The sequence below is a fragment of the Diabrotica undecimpunctata genome, chromosome 10, assembly GCF_040954645.1.
Source record: "Diabrotica undecimpunctata isolate CICGRU chromosome 10, icDiaUnde3, whole genome shotgun sequence".
In the NCBI taxonomy this organism is placed as follows: Eukaryota; Metazoa; Arthropoda; class Insecta; order Coleoptera; family Chrysomelidae; genus Diabrotica; species Diabrotica undecimpunctata.
In genome coordinates this window covers 10,750,981-10,766,273 of record NC_092812.1, presented here as the reverse complement: position 1 = coordinate 10,766,273, position 15,293 = coordinate 10,750,981, and the positions used below count along the sequence as shown (strand labels likewise).

The window sequence follows — 15,293 nt, the reverse complement described above, 5'->3', positions numbered from 1 at the left end:
ATAATTATGAACATCATTTTGATGACAGAAAATATATCTTCTGTCTCTCTTTTACTCATATCTTACATTCTCTCTTCTTACAATTCTTACAATCTCACCGATTCACTCCCGTGCAAATTTCCAACGTCGAGCGCGCGTATAGAAGTATAACTTCAAAATTACAGTTAGTTTTCGACTTCTGGTCTATACTCACTTACATTTAATTCCTAAAGAAGTTAAATATTGTACGTATAAAGCAGGAAATATTGACAAAAAAAATATGATTTTAATACAGAACAAAATTATTGTATATAAATATTTATTTTAGACGTTTTCAAATTTACATATTTTTAAAAAAATTCTTAATGAATTTCAACAGAAGTCCAAATTTTCGCATACTTCCTCAGGAGTATGTTTGTGAAGCTGGCCATAGATTCTATCAACTTTTGGGAGCAAATTATGTTCACAATATTCTCTCAAGTCACCTGGTAAAACATCGCACAATTTGTCTGCGTCTCTTTCAACTTCGTCCTATAATAACATAAAAACCTTAATTTTAATTTAAAGATTAACTTTAGAAATTTAGACTATTTAAATTTTAATTTAGACTTATTTTAAATTCTTCTCATGCAAAATAAATACTTTAAGCTATCTTTATTAGATAGAATCAATGAAAACTAACAAATTAAAAAATACAGATTTAATTCTGAATGACAAATTTGAGTCAAACATTTCTCCTCTTCTCAACCTATTTAGTTAAAGACTATAAAGTGTAAACACATACCAAAAAATGAGAAAGGCACTCTGCGGGAACAACTATAGTCATAACGTAATATAATAAATTTTGTGGAAGTTTTGAAAACCAAGTTTTCAGCGTTTTATTTTTATATATTTGTAACTTCTTACACACAGATTTTGTTTTATTCAAAATATGCACGTAATATTGCATGTTTTAAATATTTTTTAATTATTAGTAATAAAGTTTATTATTTTAATGCCAATTCATACAAAATGTATGTAAAACAAAATTTTTACTTTTAAGTACTTATAAGTACTTGTAGTAACTAACTTTTCAAACTAAAAAAATTTTCACTTATAGACACACATTTGATGACTATAGTGTTACTTATAAAACTTACCAAGGGTACTCCGTCTTCTACTAAATCCTTGATAACAGTGGTAAATAATATACAGTTGTCGCAATCAAATCTGTAGAAAGAAACGACTTTTTCTATTAATTCAATTAACTCAATTTCGTAGACTTTATTTTTTAAAATATTAAGTTTATTGAGGTTATTATTATTGAGGTCTAAAAATGTTGCAAAAGAAACTCAGTCCACAATAAACAATCTTCGAAATAAAACTAACCCGGCTCAAACATTTTTTCTTCCAAACCCTAAAAAGCTAAATGAATACTTTTTTACTGTTCGTAAAAATATAACGTCTACTATTTTGCCACAACAAGATCACACCCCCTATCTCCAGAATTCAAAAAATGTCTCGAATTCGGTATTTTTAAGACCAGTTGATAATTCTGAACTAACATAAACAATCAATAGTATCAAGAGCAAATTTGTCTGTAGTACTGATGGATTAATAATAAAAATTTCCCTAAATCTCCCAAAAAAATATAAGGAAGTCCTGAGTGCCGAAAGACAGTCATTATTATTTCTCTTTATATAGGGGATGAAAATCAATGCATGCAACTACAGACCTATTGATTCATTACTGCTAGTAACCAAAATTATTAAAAGACTTATAAAAGCCCGACTTTCTATATCATTTCGACTATATCCTTTCTCGTTGAAAACAACATTTTATTACAAAGGCAGTTCTGCTTTTTATCTAATAAATGTACCAGTGATGAGTGATGATAATTATGTTTTTTGTACTACCTAAGGTCTATTGAGAACTGTACAATTATTGTTAAACTGACACTGTTTTTTTGTGACTGCCAAAGCTTTTGATTGTATAAACCACGACATTTTAATAAAAAAACTAAATTTTCACGGAATTCGAAGTACTTCTTTAAATTGACTTCAATCATACTTGTAAAATAGGAAACAACTAGTTAGAGCAAATAATACTCACTCTAGTCACAAATGCATTTAAGTAGAGTACCACAAGGTTTAGTATTGGGTCCTCTACTTTTTGTTATTTTTATAAATGACATTACCAACTTGAAAATTGACAGAAAAATTTTTCTTTTTATTGATGCAGTATCATCTGGAGAAACTCTAATATTAAAAATAAGAACCAGATCCGACTCTAATTTACTCTCTGTTAACATGGATAAAGCAGAAGTATCATCCTAAGAAGGAGCTTCAGCCCTTGCTTCTTAATAACAGCCAGATCAGTCTCGTTGATTCTGTAAAATTTCTTAATATTTTTATAGACAGTAACCTTAAGTTAGCCCTTCATATCGATTTGTTAAATAAGAAACTAGCCCCAGGTTGCTATGCAATAAGATTTGTTTCGAACGAAATCAATTTAGCATCCTCCGAAATAACATATTTTTCTTTGTTCATTTTTGATACAATCTAATTTTTTGGGGTTCTAGTATAGTATTAAAAAGTAAATTTTCAATCGGGCGGACTAAATCTTTAAAAATATATTATTGAGGCAAAGAAATTTTAACAATAAAATTTATTTTTAATAAAACTGGCCAGAATGGCAAATATTTTATTAGCAAGTTGCCTTTTATTTGTACGATTTTTACTTACTCAGGCTCAGGATCATCGGTAGGCTCAGGTTCAGGCTCACAGGTTCTTTGGGCCAATACGGTCAGAACTAAAATTAAACAATGGCTTTTATTGTTAGGAATTTTTAAAATAAAATAACTATTATCTTAAAGTTTTTGTATTTTTAAATTTAATAAAATTTGGTACTCTACAAATAGATCCAGCAATCGGTAGCCAGATACGCAGATAAATACAAATAAAAAAAATTACAATCAGTTTGTTTTTGTTTTGTGTAATAAAAGATATTTAAAGATATATCATAGATTTTTTAAATAATGTTAAAAAAAAGAACGAAAAATGCATATAAATATACTTACAAAATAAAACAGCAGAAAAATATGAAGAATTTAAAAAATGCAGGAGATTAGTAAAAGAATTTGTTACCAAAGCAAAAAGGGACAAAACTACAAAATTAAAAAAAAAAGATAAAAACTAGTAATAAAAACAATAAGAATCTGTTTGATCTGAGTTTTAAAATTAATGAAAAAATTAAAAAAGCGAGGCACAAAAATGAAGAGTAAAACGAAATTCTCACAGATGAAAATAAAATAATTAACAAATGGAAAGAATATTTTCAAGAAATACTATAAACTCAATGCTATCAAGAAAAAAATAACCTGTTGTAGTTGTTTAGTTGATTGTTACCATTTTTATTTTATTTTTTTGTATTAGGTGTTCATTCTTTATTTCATGTTGTTGTTTTTCATCATTTAGTTTTTGTTTAAACAAAGACCTATGTACTGTGGCCTGATGATAGTTCATATATCGTAAGCCTCGAAAGCGGTAACCTACAAATTCTACTACCATAAAAAAAACCTAATATTGTAAGGATTGATTTATCACCTATACACTAGTATTATGGACTCATCATTTGGCAGATTTATTGAGGAATCACAAAGCACGTTTAAAAAGGGCCCCATGATTATATATTTACATCAAACAAATAATAGAAAAAAATCGCAAACAGAAAAAAAATATATTTGTTGAATATAGACCTTTAAAAGGCTTTTGGCTCAATACCAAGACAAAAATTATGAAAAGATATAGGGAAGAAAGGTTTTAATAACAAAATGTTAGGGGTATTGATAAGGAAAAAAAATATATAACAGCACTTAAATTATGATATCAGTTTAAAAAGAACATCAAAAACCAATAACTACAATTAAGGGTCTGAGACAAGGAGACAAGTCCAACGAAATTTATTCTATACATGGAATGAGATAATTAAAAAATTTAACGTGAAAGTGAAAAAGATGCATGTGCGTTATAGAAATTTAAGATTAAGCATTTCGTAATACAAGAGTTATACTAATAGGTGAAAATTAGGATCAAAAAGAATGAGAAAATTAAGTCAATATATAGGCTTGTATTAACCTTTGTTTGCGAGTCGTAAGTTCTAACAGAAGCTCTTGGATGCACGACCTACGCGTGTAGTGAGGGCTGACATATTGCCAAATTGCTAACAATATCAGCTGCTTATAATAATAATCATCTGCGTTTCTACTGTATATTTGTGGCTTTAACAGTTTTGTTATTTTTTTCGCCTCTTAAAATTGCCTCCTTGGTTTCTGACCCTGAGATACTTAGTACATCCAGTTTGTAACACAAGCTGAATTAAGAACCATTTAGGTTATTATTTATTCTTATCTGTGTACTTTTGACACAGATAAAAATAAATAATAAGTAGTATACAATATTCAAATATTACCAATTAAGAATAATAAAACGGTTATACTGAATAAATATAAAAAATATTTATTGCTTACCGACGCAGAACAAGAGAGTCAAAACTAATGTAGTCTTCATGTTTGAGAATTGTATTTTACAATAATGTGCATCGTCAGTTTGGCTTTATATACAAAAAGAAGCCAACCACTTAACAACAAGGACCACTTGACTTATTACGTTTTTTGTTAGTGTTAATACTCCCCACTACATTTCTATATTTATTTTCTTTGATTTCCATAGGCGATAAGGTGAACCACTTATTATAACTTAATGAACATTTAAGATATTACAGAAAATTTGATGTTTTACTGATATTAAATCTACATAATAAGTCATCTTATCTTGATTAATTCTACAGTCTGAAAATTTGACTTAGATACGAGTAGTATATTAGAAAACTTAAATTATTTTTTTGTAGTTTTTTGGTAAATGTAAAAACTACAAAGTCTACTTATATCATCATCATCATCAGTGGCATTACAGCTCGTTATGAGCCAGAGCCTTCTTCAAAATACTCTTCCATTCGCTCCTGTCTCTGATAACTCATCTCCATGCTATAACACTGATGTATTTTAGATCATCCTGTATCTTATCGTGATACCTATGTTTTGGTCTTCCTCTGGCTCATCTTCCCACTGGTCCTCTTCGGTCGAAAATTTTGCTGATCGTTGCATCATCATCTCGCCTAATTACACGTCCTATCCATCGATGGCGGACTAATTTAATACATTTTACAACGTCAGGTTCCCCAAAACTTCTATATAACTCAAAGTTGTAGCGCCTACAAACCCTGTTCTTGGACTCCTCCATATATTTTCCTTAGATTTTTCTCTCGAAATGTTTAAGCAATTCTTGGTCGTTTTGTGTAAGTGACCACGTTTCTGACCCGTATGTTATCACTAGCCGTATTAGTGTTTTATATATGGTAATTTTAATTTTTCTGGGTAGTTTTGGGGCCACCTGTTTCGACAAGCACAATCTTTCTTTAAATTTCTTCGCTGACATTGTTGTCTTTGGTCAGCAGCGAGCCCAGGTAGACGAAAGTGTCCACACCTTCCAGTTCCAAATCATCAAATATTAGTCTAAGTATCTAGTTGCCTGATCTAGTACAATACATATACTTGGTTTTCTGTGCGTTTATTTTTAATCCCATTCTTAGTGCAGACGCCCTTAATGATCGAATTGCTTTAATCAGACATTCTGTTGATCTAGCAATAATGTCTATACCTCTTCTACAGATATATTAAAGATGGTGCCATTTTTATTAATATTTTACTCTCCACTTCTAGTGCAAGGTTAAATAAGAGACACGACAGTCCATCTCCCTGTCTCAGTTCATTTTTACACTGGAAGGGTATTGAAAAGTCGTTTTGGATTCTGACTACACTCTCTACGCCTGTGAGTGTAAGTTCCGTTAGTTAAACAAGATGAAGCAGCATTTGAAATTTCGCCATAGCCTGTAGAAGTTTTTGTCTGTTGACTGAGTCGTACGCGCCTTTGAAATACACGAATATGTGATGGGTGTTGACTCCGAACTCAAGCGTTTTCTCAAGAATCTGCCTGGCTGTCAAGATTTGATCCGTTGTTGATTTATTGAGTCGGAAACCGCACTGGTAGTTCCCATAATCTTCTGTACAATACGTCGGACAATACTTTATATGCCATGTTAAGTAGGGTGATGCCTCTAAAATTATTACACACCATCATATCTCCCTTTTTGTGAAGAGGGTGCATTACACCTAATTTCCAATCTACGGGCGTTTCCTTTCGTTGCCATATTTTGGTTACTAATTTATGCATGTGTTTAAAAAGGGTGTAACCACCATTTTTAAAGAGTTGGACAGGAAGATTGTCCAAACCAAGGGCTTTGTTATTCTTCTTTATGACTGTCGCTAAGCAGTTCTTCAAAATGATTCGCCCACCTGTTAAGTATCTCTTCTTTGTCACTAATTATGGAACCATCTCTGTCTTTACATGCTTTTATTCTGGGTTTGAATTCTTTTCTGCAGCTGTTTATCTTCTGGTAGAATTTTTGCGAGTCTTTTCTATTGTGGTGGTTAACAATCTCGTTTAGAGCGTTTTCGTATCGTCTTTTTTTTCTAAACGTCCTTTTTTCTTCTCGTCGATTGTTTTCTGTTCTTGTCAGCTCTTTATTTGAAATTTGCATGTTGTTATACCTAGCGTCTTTAGATTTTAGTACATCAGTATTATACATATATCGTAGATTTTTTGCTCTGGCCCTTCTTAGCCTTTGATATACGAGCCCTGAGTTGTATTCCTACAAGGTAGTGGTCAGAGTCTATATTAGAACCTCTACATGCTCTTACATCTAGTACGTCTGAGAAATGTCGACTATCAATTAGTACATGGTCAATTTGGTTTTTTGTTTTACCGTATGGTAATTACCATGTGGCTTTGTGGATATTTTTGTGAGAAAAACATGTACTTACTACCACCATTTCCAATGATGCTACGAGTTCAATCAGGCGTAAATTATTTTGGTTGCTTACAGCACGAAGACTATGCTTGCCGATCGTGGGTCGGTAAATAGTCTCTTGGCCGACTTAAGCGTTAAAATTACCAATAATAATTTTGATGTCATTGTTCTGACATTGTCTCTAAGTGCTTTCCAGTTTCTCGGTAAATATGTCCTTCTCCTCGTCTTTTTTACCTTCAGTGGTAGCATGGATATTGATAATGCTGTAATTAAAGAACCTGCCTTTAATTCGGATTCTACATATTCTTGGACTTATTGGATTAAAAGCTATGACTTCTGATTCCAATAGTTTATTCAGTATGAATCCCAAGCCAGAAGTATGATTATTTTTATCTTCGCTGTAGAAGAAAGTGTAGTCTTTTTTTTCTAGGCTAGCACTTCCTGTCCATATGATTTCTTGAAGTGCTATAATGTCTGCTAAATATTCATTAAGTGTATTGGTCAGACTTCTTAGTTTACCTGCACTACATCGTACGCACATTTCAAGTAAATAAACCAATATAATTAACCTTATCATTAACCTTATTTCGTTTGCCAAGTCGTCGACAAAAAATTAGTTCGGCTGATTGTTTTGAAGTTTCCGTAATAAAAGAATTTTTACAGCGGGAGGGGTGTTATCACTTTGCTCAACCCCCAACCTAGAGGACCAGTTCACCCGCTTTTGTCAGTTACCGAACCAACCTTTCACCCGGGTTGTCTACCTGATATCCAGTTGAGTTGCTCGGTTTAATAGGGGACACCAGGGGAAGGTGAGAGTCGGATTTGAGTAGAAGGGGCTAAGTCGAGTAAACTGGAATTAACTCCATATTTTTGCATCCTACTTCTTTGTCCCCCAAGTCTACTTATATAATGATTATTATTCTCCCTTAAAAACTTACCTTAAACTCCCTTAATCTGTAGCATATGCTACAGATTAAGGTACAGCCTATCTTACATTGTCATTCTTCATTTCTTCCTCTCTCTCTCTCTCCAATGGCGCTACAATCAAAGTCGGGCCTTGGCCTCCTCCAAACTATGCCTCCAACCTTGTCGGTCCCGCGCCGATCTTCTCCAAGTTCTCACGTCTAGCAAATTTTGCGCGTCCGCTGCCACTTTATCCTCCCATCTTTTCCGTGGCCTTCCTTTTGGTCTTGCGCCCTGCATTTTACTATCAAGGGCTCTTTTCGGCAATCTTTCTGTCTCCATTCTTACTACATGACCAGCCCAGCGAAGTCTCTGAAGTTTAACGAATTCTGAGATCGGTGTCTCTTTGAACAGTTGGTAGAGTTCATGGTTATACCTGGATCTCCATATTCCGTTTTCGTTAATAGGTCCAAATATCTTTCTTAGGACTTTTCTTTCGAAGACTTCCAGTTTTCTTTTTGTCTCTTCTGTCATCACCCATGTCTCGCATCAATAACATACTATTGGTCTGATAATAGTTTTGTAGACCCTGATTTTTGATCTCCAGTGTATGTTTTTGGAGCGAAACACATGATCGAGTGAAAAATAAGCTTTGTTTCCCTTTGCTATTCTTCTTTGGATTTCTGGTTCTTCTGTTCCATCCGTGTTTAATGTAACTCCTAAATATGTGAAACTTTCTACCGTTTCAATATCGTCCTCTAATTCAACTGTGCGTCTGTTTCCCCTAGCGCTTGCCTGTGTATACTTTTTTGTCTTTTAAATATTTATTTCTAGTCCGGTCTCTTTTGCCTTTGATTTTAATTGTGAATATATTTCTGCCGCCTCTTCTGTTCTGCGAGACATGATGCTGATATCATCGGCATAGCAATCTGTATTGATTTATTTGTTAGCAGATTACCTCTTCCTATATTCAGCTGTCTTATCACATATTCCAAGGTCAGGTTGAATAGTGTCGGTGCCAGCCCGTCTCCTTGCTTTAATCCTTGGGCTATCGTAAAGTTTTCAGTGAGCTCATTTTGGACTCTGACAGTTGCTATTGACGAATCCATTGTTGTTTTTACCAGTCGGATGTATTTTTGGGGGATATTAAAGCTCTGCAATATTTGATATAACTTGTTCCTATTAATTGAGTCGTAGACTTGTTTGAAATGTATGATCTCATCTAGATTTCATTTCTTCCTACTATTGTCCAATATTCTCTTCTCTGTACCATGTTCTACATGTTTGTTGCTTTATATCATAGTCCCATCTTAAGTTTGAACGTCTTCTTGGTCTCTTGATGTTTCTTGAATATTACAATGTAATTTTCGTGGACCATCTATTGTCAGTTTCCATCCACCCACTGTCATTTAAAAGATTTAATTCTGTTGATTACATTAGTGATTTGGGTTTTCTGCCTGATTCAGTATATTTTTTTGCGATCTCTCTTTGTTATTCCTAACACACATCTCTCCATTTATCTTTGAGTACTTTAGTGTACAAGTTTTGCAGCCGTTATGCATGTCATTAGTATAAATAGGATTAGTAATATACACTGATCAACTACTCTTTTCTTTAGGTGGAGTAGCATTCTAAATTTAAATATTACAGCATTTTAACCAAAAAATAATCTAAGTAAAGTTCATTTTTAGGCCAACTTCATTTTTAGCTGCATTTCGGTTGATTATATCGATTATAAATTCTTATAGTTCTGCAATAGTATTAGCAAGTAAACCGATATTGTCAGCCAATTGCAAATGAGAGAAGTAATATAAGAATGGACAGGCCATTGTTACGCCAGCTCGTTTTTCTAAGTATATATTCTAGGGTTGCGGTGAAAAGCTTTAAGGATATTGCGTTTCCTTGACGGACGCATTGTGTAGTGGGAAAAGGAGTGTTTTCATAAATTTTTACTTAAACTTTTGCTTTTCTGTAGTATATTTTTGCTATAATTTCTATGTATAGATTTTTAGTGCCTTATTTGGTGAAAGTTTTTATTACTTTCCTGTGATGTATAGAACTGAAAGTCTTCTTTAAGTCTTAAAAGGTTAGGGCAAGCGATATTTCATATTCTTCAGCTCTACTCATTTTGTAGCGTATGGAATTTACAGTCTACTGAATCTACTTTTTTTTTTTTTTTTTTTTTTTTGGGGGTTTAGCACTTAGCTATTTAGCCAATTACATATTGAGATATAATAAAAGAAAAATTACTAATATCAATATTCTGATATAATTAATACTAAAGAAAAAAAAGTGTATGCATATACACATAAGTGCATACATAAGTGTACATTATACAGTGTATACATACATAAGTGTATAATCTATACTATTAATTGCTAGTGCAAAAAGTGTATCTATTCGAGTCAAAAAACCTCATAAAATCCCTATAACTAATCAAACAAAAAGAGAAAATTATATCAAGAAAAAACAAATATAAGGAACAACAGGGATACTCACTTCTCGTCCAGGGACCCATCAGGACATTTGTTTAAGACATTACTAGCAATAGGTCACGGAAAGAAAGGTAAATAAACAATTGGGTTAGAACAAAGGTTAACGAGCTTAGCTGAGATTGACTACAGACACACATTTGCACTATGTATAAATTTAATCAAACAATCATAAACTTTTTTATTATTAGTAGCCAACAGGTTATTTATTTGATATGGAGGAAATATTTTCAGAGTTTGCAAGTTGTTTAAAAGAGTTCCTGAATGCTGAAGATATTTGGAACACTTAAAAAAGATGTGGTTAAGATCTCCTTGTTCTTGACAAGTTTCGCATAAGTCTGAATTATATATTTTGATTTGAGCAAGATGAACAGGATAACAAGCGTGGAAAAATCTCAATCTTATTAAAGTTGTTGTATATTTACGAGCGGTATTGAAATTCTTAAACCATCTGGAATTGGGGATGTGTGGTTGTATATGCACGTATTGTGTTGTTGAGTGGTCGCAAAAAGTTTGCCAGGCGGTATTCCAACGATCTGTTTGATTTCTTTTAGAGATGAGAAAAGCATCAGGAACACAAATTCTCTCATCTGGTAAAATTTCAGCTGCCGAGGTTATTGCAGCTTTTGCAATGTAATCAACATGCTCATTATGTTTTATACCAACATGAGCCTTTACCCAAATAAAATTCGTAGTTTTATTTTTATTTTTAAGGTTAACAAGTATGTTCTTAATTTGGTAAATAAAAGGATTAGAATTATAATTGGGTAACTTTGTATTTTTGAGAGATAATAAGACTGATAATGAATCGGATATTATTAAAACTGCATTATTGTTTAAACTGTCGAAATATTTCAAGGCTTCAAGAATTGCAAGAGCTTCAGCACTAAAAATTGAGCAATTGAGAGGTAGTTTGAACATTTTTTCTATTGACTTGGATGGAATGTAGAAAGCACATCCGGTCCCTTCCGATGTTTTGGATGCATCTGTATAGATTACAGTTGCCATGGGCCATTTTTTTATGTAAGAATTTAAGATGCATGAATCTAATGATGGAATACTATAATATGTTGGTATGTGTATATCAGCTTCATTAAAAAATGCGAAATAGTCGTTAATCTCAAGGTTGCTAATACTGTTGGTATACTTATTGTTACACATGGCTCTAAAGGCCGTGCAAAGGGTTGGTGAATTTTTATGAATCCAGTAACTGTTTGTTAGATCCTCGGTATTTAGCGCGCTTATGCCAGAATATAAAGAATTGTTGATATATGAACTTTTCAATACAAATTTTTCACTAAGATAATCCCGTCTAAAATTTAAAGGAGGTTCTAAAGCTTCAACATGCAATGGAGCTATTGGAGTAGACTTCATTGCTCCCATACAAGTACGTAGAACAGTCCGTTGAAATACATCAATTTTATTTAAAATTTGTTTACTTGCTGATCCATAAAGTATACATCCATAGTCCAGAATGGATCTGATATAAGATTTGTAAAAAAGCAAAGCTGTTTCTACGTCAGCACCCCACCAAGTTTTAGAAATTGATTTTAAAAAATTGAGACCTTTATTACTTTTGTCAAGCATATACTCGATGTGTACTTTCCATGTTAACTTTTGATCTAGAAACATACGTTTAAACTTTGGCCATTTAATAAAATAGTATTTATGTTTGGAATATTATGTCGTGAAAAAATGCACACATTTGATTTATTAGTGGATAAATTAAAACCATTTTCACAAAACCAGTTTGAGAAATGTTCATGTAATTTTCTTAAAATTGTAAGGGAAGGTTCATATTTACTCCTTTCTGTATAGACTAGGAAGTCATCAGCATATTGGATTGTTTTGTAAGTGATACTTGGTATATTAAGACTATGAAAATCGGCAGTATACAGATTAAAAAGAAAAGGGCTTAAGACTGATCCCTGAGGTAATCCCCAACTATTATAACGTGGTCCAAGAAATTCATTTTTATAGTTTCTAACGTATAAGCGTCTATTAGTGTAGAAATTAATTATGGTTTGTGCCAGATTTGTGGGTATTTGAAATTGATTGATCATTTTGTCTTTTAATCGAGGTAAACACACACTGTCATAAGCACCTTCTATATCTAGAGATAAAGTAGGCAAATAGTTATTTCTAGAAAAGTTACTCTGTATGTCCGTTACAAGTGTAGCTAGTGCATCTAAAGTTCCACATCCTCGTTTGTATCCAAACTGATTATTTGGTAGTAATTTTTTGGTATGGACCCACCATTCTAGTCTATGTTTTAACATTCGTTCCAAAGTTTTAAATACACAAGAAAAGAGAGAAATGGGTCGATAAGATTCTGCTGAATTTGGATCTTTTGCAGGCTTTAGAATCGGAATAACAATGATGTCTTTAAAAAAATCTACCTCAGAATTGTCTTGAATGATTCGATTTAAAAAGTCTAATAGAAAATGTTTTGCTACTTCTGGGAGGTTAATAAGCATGGAGTATTTGATATGATCGTATCCTGGACAATTATCTTTACGATCATTTATAGCGAAAATTAGTTCATTGTAAGTGAAAGGTTTTAGTAGAAAATGATTTTTTTCAGATGGGGTTGAATCTATGTAGCTGGATTTTTGAGGGTTCGCAGTTGGTGGTGCAACTTTAATAAGAAAGTCATCCATCCATTTTTGATCGAAAGATTTTATTTTTGATATTGGTTTTCTGTAAATTTTTCTAGCTTGATTCCAAAGAGTTGTAGCTGGTGTATTTTTATTCAGGGAAGAGACCCATTCAATCCAATGTTTCTTTGCTATATTTTTTAATGTTTTTTTGGTTCTAGCCGAGATCTCCTGGTATTGAACGTAATTTTCAAAATTAGTGTTTTTTTTGTAATTTATTAAAGCCAATTTTCGTTGTTTGATAATATTTTCACAATCAATATTCCACCAAGGGGGTGGGTGTCGTTTACATTTATAAGGTTTATATTGGGGTATAGCTGCTTCTGCGGCCGTATTTATATTATTAATGAAGGATGAGTACTGTTCAGTTAGATTATCCGAGTGACTGTTGTTCGTATCGTGCAAAATCTGAATCGTCGAGGTATATAACGCCCAATTGGCTTTTTTAATATTCCATTTATTTTTAGAAGATATTTCATTTTCATTAATTGCAAAAATTAATTCTATAGAAATGACATAGTGATTTGATCCTAGGGTATCAGAGATGACATTCCAAGATGTTTTGTTAACTAGTTCAGGTGAACAAAAGGTTACATCAATAGCTGAATCCCGTTGATCAGGACGTCTTAAAATCGTAGGTTCTCCATTGTTTAAAACAGTTAAATTTAAATCATCTGCGACATTTATTAGTTGTGATCCTGTGGTATCATTATTATGACAGCCCCATATAGAGTGGTGTGCATTAAAATCACCACCTATAATTAAAGGCCCATCAAACTGTTCAAAAATTTTTACCCAATCTTCATATATTGTTTGTATTTTTGGAGGTTTATAAATAGATACAAAATTTAAAGATAAAGTTCCATATTTAACTTGTACAGCACACACTAAAATATTTTCATTGTAATTTATATTGATCTTATGTTCCACAAATTGAAGAGATTTATGTACTAAAATTGCCACACCAGCATAGCCATCGTTTCTGTCATTGCGTATTATATTGTAACCACTAAAACTATATTGTTGATTTTTTTTAAACCAAGTTTCGCTTATAAGCGCAATGTCGATATTTTTATCAAAAAGAAATTGTACCAGACTATTTTTGTTAGCTATAGCAGAACGTGCATTCCATTGCATTATATTTAAATTGCGTGTTTTAGGATTAAATTTTATTGGTTTTTCAAAGTATCCTCCAATACTTGTTCTATACTACTTGTAATTACGTTAATATCAACAGGTTGTCTGTTGTTACTTGAAATTATTTTATTAATAAAGTCCATGATAAAAATTGATAAATTGCTAGCTAAACTGCTTTTTTTGATTTCCAAACTAGAGTAGTTTGGTTTATTTGAATTTATTGTCAAAGGTTGTGAAGGTCCAAAGGTGAATGGAAATAATGGTTTTTGAACAGGTGATTGGATAGTGGGAGAGTTTGATTTTCTCTTTTTTTTCGTTGGAGGTCTATCCCTCGCATGAGTTTGTTGGGAAAAGGAATTATTTTGATTGCCATTGAAATTTGTAGAGATTTGATTACGATTTGGATGAGATAACGATATACGATCGTTGTTAGGAAGTTCTGGAAAATGTTTGTCATAATTTGTTAGCGGTGAAAAGGAATTGTGACTTACTAAACTGGATAAGGAATTCTCAGATATTTCTTTGGCTTCCTTAAATGAGGTTTTTTGCTCTATCATTATATTTTTAATTTTTTTTTGATTGTCATAAGAGGGACACTTTTTTGAGATAGATACGTGATCTCTGCTTTTACAGTGTATACAAAAAATCAAATTTTTATCACAATTGTGTTTATCATCTTTAATCTCACAGCAATTTATACACCTTTCCTGAGTACTGTTACATTGTTTAGATACATGCCCATATCTCAAACATTTGTAACACTGGGTTATTCTACCTACAAATTGTTCAACCGAAAAAAAAACTCGATTAAAAGCTATGCGATTTGGTAAAATATTCCCCTCAAAAGTAACGACAATAGATTTTTTAGGTACAAATTCGACTGTTTTGTCTTCTTTTTGGACTTTTCTATTTAACCTATATATGTTAGTAACGCGTGAGTCTGATTCGATATTTTCCATGAGATAGTTGATATCATAACGAGTATCCACGTCTCTTATTAACCCTTTAATTTCTAGTAAATGGTTCGGTATAAATGATCTTAAATTTTCTGATTTCAGTAGTGAATGTTTTACTAAATTATTTGCCTCTAGAAGTGATTTTAATAACACTTTAATCCGGTTTCGGCCTATACTTTTAATTTCAAGAATGCCTTTAAGATTAAATTTTTTAAAAAGAATATGACCAACAGTCATTGGATGCAATCTACCTAAATTGTTAT

At 32.2% G+C, this 15,293-nt stretch overlaps 1 protein-coding gene across 2 annotated transcripts; it reads right to left on the bottom strand.

Moving 5' to 3' along the window:
* Window positions 1-279: 279 nt before the first annotated feature.
* Window positions 280-4,657, bottom strand: LOC140452129 (uncharacterized). Of its 2 annotated transcripts, none has more exons than XM_072546211.1 (4): window positions 4,487-4,657; window positions 2,709-2,769; window positions 1,119-1,188; window positions 280-510 (listed from the first exon to the last, which is right to left on the bottom strand). In XM_072546211.1, the coding sequence occupies exons 1-4, from the start codon at window positions 4,524-4,526 to the stop codon at window positions 352-354; spliced, it is 330 nt and encodes a 109-aa protein (XP_072402312.1). In that variant the 5' UTR covers window positions 4,527-4,657; the 3' UTR covers window positions 280-351. The 2 variants fall into 2 exon arrangements, with proteins under 2 accessions (XP_072402312.1, XP_072402311.1); XM_072546210.1 differs by having other exon boundaries at window positions 284-510; window positions 2,703-2,769; window positions 4,487-4,630.
* Window positions 4,658-15,293: the final 10,636 nt, after the last annotated feature.